Here is an 11,774-nt window from a genome sequence, read left to right as displayed (position 1 = left end):
GGCACTTGTCACAGCAGGTGCTGAACGGGTCCTTACCCCTCAGGAACCTGCGGAACTGTCATCAGTCAGACTGCTGGGGCTGTGCTGCTTTATGGTGTTGTAGCAGCAGTTGCAGTACGCTTCTGGTTGCAACTTCAGTGAGTTGCCTCCTGTCATCCTGCCCCAACCTTCTCCTTTTCTGGCCATCTCCTAATAACATACGGGCTTCTGAATTCTCTTCAGTGTTGGAACCAAGGTCATGTAGACAGCTCACATAATTTCTGCAGGTACTGTTTGCTTGTTAGATGGCAGCAATCACTAAGGATTTTTGGGTGGATTTTTTTTTCTTTAGCCTCAGGGAGAAGAGAGTGGTCAAAATGTGATTTTACTCTTTCATTAAGCTAATTCTGCCTTGGTATGCTGTCCTTCACTCAAACCATTCACCTTCTTTCCAGTAAAAACTTATGGTCAAATGTATTTCAAGATTCCTGTCCCTGCAGATGAAGACATTCCACTAGGGTCAGCCCCATACTTAGAGTAAGTCTGGGTGCAGGAGTTGTGTGTGTATAGCACTTAACTACAAACAGAGAAGAACTTGTATGAGAAGATGCTGTTTGTGTGATCAGGTTCTATTTCATACCAAATGACTCAAATGGCAAGCAGAACAAAAAGGCTACACTAAATCATAGTTTTTAAAAGCTCCCAGGAGCTATTGCAGGACAGCCAAATTTGATATTGATTTAATGTGTCTTTCAGAATGAGTCCTGTGAGTGAAATCCAGCATTGCAGCCAGCTGCCCATTCACAGTTCAATTTCTATGATAGCAGCTGGGTATCTGTCTTTTGGCTGCTTGTTAAATGTGGTTAGTGGCTGATCAGAACTTACAAGCAGGCTTACTACTTCATGGTGAAAAATGAGAAAGTATATTTTTTTTAATAATACTTTCTGTGTTTGATATTTACATCTTTTTAAGCAAGACCATCAGCAATTATTATTTTCTTTTAATAAATCTCTTGTAATACATAATCCCATGTCCTACAATATCTTTATTATTATATTTATTTTTATATATGATATAAAAATAAATATGGTAAAATAATATAAATTCTATACACAATGTATATTATATATTATTATATTTATTTTATTATTAAATAAATATTTATTTGCAAATAAAAGACAGACTAGGGACAACGTGGGCCCTCTCCGGAAGCTATGGGGAGAACTGGCTACCCTGGATTTGCAGAAGGCTGAGGTTCTTTGCCTCAGTCTTCACTGGCAAAGGCTCTGACCACACCACCCAACTCTTGGAAGGCAGACGCAGGGACTGAGAATAAAGACCCTCTGCCCACTGTAGGAGAGGATCTTGTATGAGACCATCTTAACCTGAACATGCACAAGTCCATGGGACCTGATGAGATCCATCTGCGGGTCCTGAAGGAGCTGGCAAATGAAGTTACTAAGCCACTGGCCATTGATGGCAGTCAGATGAAGTTCCCGATGACTGGAGAAAGGGGAATATAACCCCCATTTTCAAGAAGGGGAAAATGGATGACCCAGGGAATTACAGACCAGTCAGTCTCACCTCTGTGCCTGGCAAAATCCTGGAGCAGATTCTCCTGGAAGGCATGCTAAGGCACATGAAAATCAACAAGGTGCTTGGTGACAGCCAGCATGGCTTCACTGAGGGGAAATCCTGCCTGACCAATTTGGTGGCCTTCTATGATGGGGCTACAGAACTGATGGACAGGGGTAGAGCAGTTGATGTCATCTACTGTCCAACTTGTGCAGAGTGTTTGACACTGTCCCACATGACATCCTTGTCTCTAAATTGGAGAGACATCAATTTGATGGATGGACCACTCGGTGGATAAAGAACTGGCTGGATGGCTGCACACAAAGAGTTGTGGTCAATGGCTCAATGTCCAGCTGCAGACCAGTAACGAGTGGTGTCCCTCAGGGATCGGTGTTGGGACCGGTCCTGTTCAACATCCTTGTCACTGACATGGACAGTGGGATTGAGTGCGCCCTCAGCAAGTTTGCCGATGACACCAAGCTGTGTGGTTCGGTTGATACCCTGGAGGGAAGGAATGCCATCCAGAGGGACCTTGACACACTTGTGAGGTGGGCTGAGCCAGCCTTATGAAGTTTAACCATGCCAAGTGCAAGGTCCTACACCTGGGTCAGAGCAATCCCAGGCACAGCTACAGGCTGGGCAGAGAAGAGATTCAGAGCAGCCCTGTGGAGAAGGACTTGGGGGTGTTGGTTGATGAGAAAATGAACATGGGCCGGCTTCAGTGTGCGCTCACAGCCCAGAAAGCCAACCGTATCCTGGGCTGCATCAAAAGGAGCATGACCAGCAGGTCGAAGGAGGTGATCCCGCCCCTCTAGTCTGCTCTCGTGAGACCTCACCTGGAGTATTGTGTGCAGTTCCGGTGTCCTCAACATAAAAAGGACATGGAACTGTTGGAACAAGTCCAGAGGAGGGCCATGAGGATGATTAGGGGATTGGAGCACCTCCCGTGTGAAGACAGGCTGAGGAAGTTGGGGCTGTTCAGCCTGGAGAAGAGAAGGCTGCGTGGAGACCTCATAGCAGCTTCCAGTATGTGAAGGGGGCCTGTAAGGATGCTGGCTAGGGACTCTTCATCAGGGACTGTAGTGATAGCACAAGGGGTAACAGGTTCAAACTTAAACAGGGGAAGTTTAGGTTGGATATAAGAAGGAAATTCTTTCCTGTTAGGGTGGTGAGGCACTGGAATGGGTTGCCCAGGGAGGTTGTGAATGCTCCATCCCTGGCAGTGTTCAAGGCCAGTTTGGACAGACTCTTGGGTGATATGGTTTAGTGTGAGGTGTCCCTGCCCATGGCAGGGGGGTTGGAACTAGATGATCTTAAGGTCCTTTCCAACCCTATTTTATGATTCTATGATGTTAGTGTGTGTAACTTTCAAATGATTCGAGTTGTATTTAAATAAAAATTTAAGGGCCCTGTGTGCTTTACATACAATGATTTGTGTCTGTACTTACTGGGAGAAGAAAAAAGGCTGGAGTTTTAAAAACTGTAGTTGAATCTTGCATCTAAAAACCATTTACATGAATCTGTGGTTGGCTTTTTACTTTGATCTTTTTCAAACACTCAAGTGTTGTGCCAGTGTGAACCTTTGTAGCTAACTTCGAACTAACAAAAGGTCTTGGAGAGTCAGTCCCCAGTGCAAGTTTTTGCCTTGCTGGGTGATACGGACCACCATTTCTTGTGCTGAGGAAGAGGACAGGCCCCTTTGATCTTTACTGTTGGTGTAAAGCTCCAAAGCAAAATGTGACTCATACAGGCAGTGTAACTTCCCGCTGCTCCTGGGTACATGTAACATGGTCACAACAGCCCCGTGTGCTTTAATAATGAGCAACTCAACAGGGCTGCACAGTATTGTAGGCTGTAGTAAACTTGACTGTGCAAGTAGGGATGCTTCTGTCAAAGTGAACTGTGCTTTCAGTTTTGTGCATTAACTGGTTTATTTCCTTTCTGCAAAAAGAAGAATCCTTTCTCTTGGGGAAATGAAGTCTGCCTACCTAGCCAGTTCCCACTCAGAGGTCTGTCTTTCAAGAGACACAGCTCACAGACACTTGGCATCCTGGGAGGTGCAGTGACATTTCCACAGGCAGTGCAAGTCTCTGGGTGTAGGTTACGTATGCTTTGTAAATGCGGTAAAAGCACAAGCAGCTCAGTGCATGAAGCATGACTTCAGTGACTCCACTGACTTCAGTGACTCACTCAGCTGACTTTCTGATTCAGCGGAAGCACACAGGAGCTTCACCTCTGCATCTCTCTCAGTTAAGCCTTTGAAGTAGGCGCATGGTAATCCATTATCTCTGAACAGTTGTGACAGATGTGTGTTTGCCTATTGACGCATGTTTGAAAAGCAAAGTCCATTTGGCATACTTGCTGAATCCAGTGTCTCTTCTTTTGGTGAAAGACATTTCGATACAAAGGAATGGTCAAAATCCGGATGTGCCTATGTGAGAATTCCCATTTGAGTTAACATCTTTAGAGAAACACTTTTGAGGGTGAAAGTATAAGTTGCTTTAGTTTCCTAAGGCCATGAAATACATTTTTTGACTAGCTGTATGTAGAAACATGCAGAAACCAGTGTGAAGTAACTACCTGTACTTGGAAAGCTGAATGAGAATGCCTCTGTCTGCCACTCGAGCTGTACAAAAGATACAGCACAGCTCTCCCCACAACAGCAGCCTGTTGTGAAACACCAGAGATCATTATAACTCCTGATCCGTGGAGGCTAAATGCCACGGCCATCTGCTGAGGACGTTTTCATACTGGGAGTTGCCGTGGCTATTGATTTTTCAGGTATAACTTGAGGTACCCTCTTCAGCTTTGCTACGTGGACACCTTCCATTTCATTATGCAAGTATGAATTACATGCTTATGGAAAACCTTGCAAGCAACTTGAGCATTTAATAACAACTTGCATGTTTTTAGCTTGGCCTGAGAGATTGTGCATTCAAAACCTTAACTGTATTGCTGCAAACTAAAATTTCTTTCCATCCTGAGTTTTAACTTCCCATAATCACCTCAGGGGATTCTATATTGTAAATATAGACTTTATTACAGGCTCTAGGTGCCTGTAGCTGGGTACCTTCATTTCCCCAGGCAGCCAGTTTGTTGCTACACAGTACTACTGTGACTGAGTGCTGCTGTGTTCTGTGCAAAAAGTCATCCATCAGATGCTGCTTTAAGCAGCAATAGAGAGGCCTCCCCCCAGGCACTCCTAGCAGCTCTTCCCTTTTGATCTGCAGGGCTGTGGAGAACAGAGGTTGTAGGTTGCTTGCAGCTGTGGGCAGGAAGGCAGTGCCCTTTTGTAAGCATGCATAAGCCATGTGTTTGCAAAGATCAGTGCACATGCATACATGTGCTTTTATCTATCAGTATGAATTATAGCATAGTGGTAACAAAAATATGCTTGCATGGATAAAGCTTATAAGTACTCAGTATAGTCAGCATGCCATCTGCTCCTAAGTCTGCTGTACAAATGCAGCAAAACTGGTGCCATAAATTCGGCTCCCAGTGAATATTGCTGTTGAACATTAAGGTAAGTACTCTTCCTCTGTTGGCCTTCTCATGTTAACTAAACCTTTGACCCTGCCTCAACATTATAGCTAATTTACAGATTATTGAGACCAAAAATAAATGCGGTGGGTTCTGCTGAAGGACAGCCTGTAGACACAGCTAACATTATCTGGGTGTACCACTATGTAAACTGTTAAAAGTTGGTCAGACTACTTCAACCAGGCATTAGCAGCAGCTTGTGTCTAGTGACTGCATGTTCCATGCATGGCCTCTGGAGGAGTGGCACATTTGGCAGGCAAAAAACCAAACATTCACCGTCATGGATTCTGGCAAGTTACCAAAAAAAAAAAAACAAAAAAAAACGTAACTAGTTCAAAGTAGCAAGGATGACTGAACAGCAGTTTTGACCACAATAAACTTAATACTGGTTGTTCAATGAGTATCAGAGTTCTGGTTTCAGGCTTTTCATCCCTTTTGTCTGTGTCTCTGGTCACAAAGTAAGGATGTTGTTGTTACTGAAACTGTTCAAGTTTTAAGGGAGGCTGTGATCCTAAAACTAATCTTGTCTGTTAGGAAGAAGGGGGGAGTGGTGGTGCAGGGGGAACACAGGAACACATGCAAACAAAGGCAGCAAAAAGACCAGTACTAGGGAAAGAAGTTTTAATATTTTCAGAATTGGCATATGGAGAATGAGGAGTTACTTCATAGCAGTGCATGATTTCAGTGAAAAAAACATTCTCAGTTTCACAGAATCACAGAATGGTTTGGGTTAGAAAGGACCTGAAGATCATCCAGTTCCAACCCCCTGCCATGTTCAGTGACGCTTCACACTAGACCAGGCTGCTCAAAGCACCATCCAGCCTGGCCTTGAACACTGCCAGGGATGGGGCATCCAGAGGTTCTCTGGGCAACCTGTGCCAATGTCCCACCACCCTCATAGGGAAGAATTTCTTCCCAATGTCCAACCTAAATCTCCCCTCTGTCAGTTAAAAGCCATTGCATCTTATCTTGTCCCTACATATCCTTGTAAAATGCCCTTCTCCAGATTTCATGTAGTCCTCCTTTAGGTATTGGAAGACTTGTTATAAGGTCTCCCCTGAGCTTTCTCCAGGCTGAAGAAGCACAAGTCTCTCAGCCTGTATGCATAGGAGATAAATAATAATTTGAAAAAAAGGAAGATAAATCTGTCACTTTCAGGTTCTGGAAACACAGGAGTGCTGAAGTTACTGACCCTTACCTGATTGTAACAATAGTACTAAGTGTTGAAATTGCTTTTTCTCATAAACTGTTCATTCAGCTGCTTAGCACTACTACAGGTGCAGAACTGCAAACGGAAGTGAAGGTTGTACCGAGCTGTTGCACTTGAAATGGGAAAACCCCCTCTATTTTTAAAGTATGAGAAATCCCTTTCCCCATAGTACCCTGGCTGAGAACAAAAGAAAACAAACCCAAGTGGGCTGCAATTTACAAGGCCTGTCAACCAGAAATATCAGGCTGCAATGTGCTACTGTTTTGGTTGTGCTGCAGTACTGAAACTCTTCGCTGTCGAACAGTATGAATTAAAAGTACTGGTCTGTACCAGGCTGTAATCCTGATCTTCTGTTCCTGCCTTGAAGGCAATGCAATACGAGGTGATCAGTACACCTGGAACACCCTCATCTCCCCTAATATCCCCATAACAAGATGGTCAGAATTATTAAACTCTTAATTTCTAACCTAGCTGGCCTCTGTCAAATATTGTTTTTCAGTCACATACAAACTACTTCTAGTTCTGATGTTAGGCAAAGCATATGTTTCAAGAAAGAATTTTCAGAGGACGTTATAGCTGTTACATTTCCTTTTTGTGCCTTTAGGAGTTGTTCTTAACATACTCCACCAGTGTTTCTGCTAAAATGCAAGTTCAAAATCCCCAAGTTAATGCCAAGGCAATAAAACCAAAGTAGAACTACACCCAGACACCTGTCATTCCTCTATATGTTCCTGTCTATATAAACCTTATCAACTTAAAATTCTTTAATTTCATAAAGTGTTTAAGACTGTTCTAACCAATGTGAATCCTACAGGTTCTGTAGGAACACTATGTTTCTTTCTAGTATACTTATTATACCAAAAGCATACCATAAAGTCACATTGCAGTAAATTGGCACAACAAGTTTGCAAGAACAGAACTAAACTTCTTTAAAAAAGGTGATTAAGTATACTTAACTCATACATTAACATTTTAACGGCTATAAAAAAGCTGCTTCCAACTCCTACAAAACACAGTGAAAAGACATCCCAACAAGAGTTGAAAAACTATGCACAAACAGAGGTCAGTTTCATAGGAAGGAAGACAAGTTTTATACAAATGAAGCAAGTGGGCAGTTAAAAGTATTTACACTTTTCCCTGCTGTTACCTAGACAAACATACAGTAGTCAGGTAAAAATATACTACCACTATAAGTCCTGTAACATGTAAGCATTTGTCTTCTAACCAATTTTCATCTATCGAAATGTCTTACCTGTTAATACTGGGCAAAACTATTGGCAAAAGTGTTTAAATACTTTTAAACCATGATTAAAGAGATTTCTATTCCACAAAATTTAACTTTAAAATACTATGCTTATAAAATTACTTAGAACTTTCAGCAGTCTATAGATTTCAAATGCAAAACTTAACAATCCTCTTTAATGTGTATTTAAAAAAAAAAAAAGAAGACTGGACTGGTATCATTTGCTTTCAAAGGCAGGATCCTTTGCTGACTTTTCAAGCTCTCTCTCTTCACCACATGTCCTAGAAACAAAATAAAGCAGCATCAATGATCATATAAAAATGCAGAGAGCAAGACTTACTCCAGACACGCTTGTGCAGTCTGGAGCAAGTGATGCTGATGCACATGCAGCAGTAGATGGAGCCTGAAGGTCCGAAGCACATGGAGGTGCCAGCTGTATTCTTAAGGCAACTGCCCCACCACCCAGATGCAAATCTAAGCAGGCAGCAATTAACATGAATCACACTGATGTATGACTAGCTGTGAAAGGCAGTCCTTAAGAAGTTTGTTCCATTCAGGCAGTCCTCCCTTCTCTGCTGGTCAGCACAAGGAGAAGCACTCCAGTGTAATGTACCCTACCAATTGTAACTTTGCTTAGTAGCTGGGAATAATCCTCTGGAATCAGTATGTATTTTTACCAGATGAGAACAGAAAGATGTTCTTAAGTGCCAATCACTTTAAAAGTATTATGTTAAACAACTGCCGTCTTCCAAAATCTCTTAAGTACCATCTTGCTTTGAACATTAACGATGTGCTCATAACTTAGTTTGGTTACTGGTTTCTCCCTTCTAAGAAACAGAATACTGCAAATAAAAATGTATGAAAAATACTGAATAAAAGGAAGTTTGTCTGATGGACAGACGCCAGTCTGTAGCTTGCCTGAATTTAGTACAGGTATGTGGATGCATTTCTTAACATGCAGGGTATTTGCAAGAGGAATCTACAGCTGAGAGGCAGCAATGAGTACAACTGCACTCAAGCAGCAACACAGAAGTAACTCATAAAGTGGGCTTGTTTCTTTGCTTAGGAAAGTGGAAGAATGGGCTGGAGTGTCGAGCTGAAGGCTGTAGCAAACACCTCACACAATTAAAGACATAAATATTTTTTAGCAGAATATGACACCCCCACTACCTCATTCGTGGAGGTTATACTTGCAGGTTTTACAGATAAAAATCACAGTTACTGAAGTTTTAAGAATATAAATTGTCTTGCCTCAAAGTTGTTTGTTTGAAACATTTTTTATAGTCAACAGCCTTTACCAAGCATGTTGCACAACTGAAAGTATCTGCCTTGAGTTTCTTCTGACCAATGTCCATTGAGGTGCCATGTATACACCCAAATATTCCTAATTCTCTTAAATCATAAACATAAAGAACATCAGACTGAGACTGTCTCTCTGCCACTCAATAATCCTCACGTTTGTCATGTTCTGCAGGAACAAGGAAAGGAGCAAGGCATGGAAAAAAATTCTACCTTGGAGAACTGGTTTAGTAGTCAGGTATTTTTAAATACTTGGTCAAGTATATTCTATTGCTACTGCCTTGCTAGCAATTTCAAGTAACTTGGGTTTTGCCCCTTCTTAGTACCATGACATGACCTGGCTAAATAACGTATTTAAGCAGTGTGCTAAACTCTGTAAGCTGTACCAGGAAGCTATGCTTGTGCCTTCATTATGTTCCCACAACACTTTTCAGACAAAATGATTCCCAAATGTCACTTCTGAAAGCTGTGTACTCAGCAGCTCTGAGGCTGCCTCTCAGCAAATACTGCATTCATTTTCATCTGCAGGAGATTTTTTGTTTTGTTCTGTTCAATTTTACCTCACTGTAAACAGCAGTCAATATTCAACTTATTTGCACAGTTTTAACTCAGCAGGCAGCCAAGAGAACACCAGGTGTCCTGATTTCCACACAGGGGGATAAAAGAGGTGGTGAGTGAATGGCTGCATGGTGTGAGTTACCAGCGGGTTAAACCATGACATCAGGCAACTGCATTTCCTCCTGGCCTGCATGAAGACTGTGATGAATAGAGAGCTTCCTTCAATAAGGCTGCAGAACTACTCAGACAAAACAAAGTGGTACTTCAACAAAGCAATTCAGGTCAAGGATAATTGTAGGCCTTTTCCTCATTGTGTACTGAATTCTGTTAAGTACTTCTCATATTCCATAAGAGATTCATTGCTTGTTCTTTGCAAACCATTATTTTTCAGTGAGGTTAAAGTTTAAGTACCTACACCTCCTGACAATTCAAGCATCCTTACAGAGAAGGTAAATGCATCAGCCTCTCTGAAGCGTTCACAGTCCTGAGATTTCACCAGTCTAAAAGTTCAAGCCTACAGTTTATCTGCTTTTGGGCAAATCTATAGCAACGCTATAGAACACTAATTAAGATGGCTTGACTATTGGTTAAAATATATGATTTCATAAAAAACTTGATAAATCCCATTAGTTTCTGTAAGACCTGGCTCAAGGCTTCTTTCCTTCCAACTTAATAGCATCAAATAGTCTAAGATACAGGAAAAAGCTTATACTTTGCCCTGTTTCACCATGTGACATGCAGGTTCTGTCCTAGCAGGACATCATGCCATTTTTTAAAGTCTCACTGTAGCAGTAAGTGAAGCTCACTCAAAACCTTATCACAAGATTCACATGCTATTATCATTCTCTGAAGTTGAGAGAAAACTCTGTGAAGAAAACAGTACCTCAGCATGGTTAAGTAAATAAATAAAATAATGTTCTGTTTTACATTTTGCTAGAGCAGAACAGATCCCTGGCTCAGTAAGGTTATTAACTCACTTTTTCTTACTGCCAACTTCATGCCTATCTTTCTTGTCCTCAGCATTCTCTCCAGTTTGTTGTGACTGGCTGGTGTCTTGAGCTTCAGACCCTCCATTCAGAACCTTTGGACCTTTAAAATGAAAGGGCAGGGAAAGAACACAGTACTGCAGGCAGCACAAGCTCTGCTACAAAAAGCCTGAAATAATTTAACTTTGTCAACTCAAGCACTATAAATGTTTTCCCCTCACCTTGATGCTCAGCAGCTGAAACAATACAGAAAGCAGTAACTTATACGTCAATCTCAAAAATTCCATGTAGTGAGCTTCATACCAGAATTTTAACAATGGGAAAATAAACAGTATATATATTCCATGCAATTTCAAGTTCTTGTGCTTGCCAGGCTACAGGTAATAGGACTAATGTTTATATATATTCTGAGCACTGAGAGACTATGCTTCAGGAGTAAATTCCGTTTTCTACTCTAACCTGGTCAGACAATTTTGGTGGGTAATTGGAGGAGTTACTAGTTGCATGGATTTTTGTTTACTTTCAACTCTTAACAAATATGCGTATAACCAGGATATGACAAACAGTATCTATAAAATAGAGTAAAAGCGTTAAGTTACAGCATGCAACTGTCAAGCAGGAAAACAAAGCAGTATGTACAAGCTGTACTTCATGAAGTCAAAGCAGGAATATTAAACTCTTTAAGATTTCTGTAATGAATACATGTCTTGCTCTAGTATTACAAACCAGTGAATTTTGAATGAATTACCAAGGAATGTCACTAAGTCACTCCCACTTTACTTGAAGTTACAGGTTTACAAAAAACTGCCAATCCTCCATTCAACTATCATGTACAGAAAAAAAAACCAACCAAACAACAACAACAACTCAACAAAACCACAAGGACACTGCTCATCTGAGTACCTGCAGGCTAAGAGATGCTAAAACCCAAACAAGATCATTTTGATACGAGATTCTAATTCCTTGTTACGAAGCAGACAGTCTGAAGCTGTACTTCAGCTGAAGTACAACATGCTGTAATTGTGCTTTGTAGAGACAGTGAGAGTTCAGTAGTTCCATTTTTAAAAAGGCAAAAGCACAAACTTAAGGAACCAAAATTTCTCTTTGCAGCAAATAAAGAAAACCCCACTTCCATGAAATATCCCCCTACTTTCATAAAGCATTACCATTCTCCATTTGAGTAGGCAACAATATGGTATTTCAGGGTGTTCTTTTGAAGTTTAGTGTTAACCTTATGTGGAGTACCTTCACTGAAGTGTTATTAGCTGTGTTGATCACCAAGTCAGGGAATTACCTGTGGGGAACCTCTACTATATCATACATACTTCCCTCACCACAGAATGGTTGGATCTTATCATCTTTCTTGTTGTCTTACAGTTACAA

General features: G+C 41.3%; 1 protein-coding gene across 2 annotated transcripts in view; it reads right to left on the bottom strand.

The window, feature by feature from the left end:
• Window positions 1-5,702: 5,702 nt before the first annotated feature.
• Window positions 5,703-11,774, bottom strand: part of PSIP1 (PC4 and SRSF1 interacting protein 1) — a 30,587-nt gene continuing 24,515 nt past the window's right edge. For both annotated transcript variants that reach the window (XM_062609004.1, XM_062609003.1), the window contains 2 exons: window positions 10,383-10,494; window positions 5,703-7,829 (listed from right to left, as the gene is read on the bottom strand). In XM_062609004.1, coding sequence (XP_062464988.1) covers window positions 7,766-7,829; window positions 10,383-10,494 — 176 coding nt within the window. In that variant the 3' untranslated portion in view covers window positions 5,703-7,765. The remainder of the gene's footprint in view (window positions 7,830-10,382; window positions 10,495-11,774) is intronic.

Source organism: Pezoporus occidentalis, unplaced genomic scaffold (assembly GCF_034315485.1).
Source record: "Pezoporus occidentalis ecotype Australia unplaced genomic scaffold, CSIRO_AGI_Poc_V1 ctg133, whole genome shotgun sequence".
Taxonomy (NCBI): domain Eukaryota; kingdom Metazoa; phylum Chordata; class Aves; order Psittaciformes; family Psittacidae; genus Pezoporus; species Pezoporus occidentalis.
Note: the sequence above shows the minus strand (reverse complement) of the source record. Positions and strands in the feature narration are given on the sequence as shown.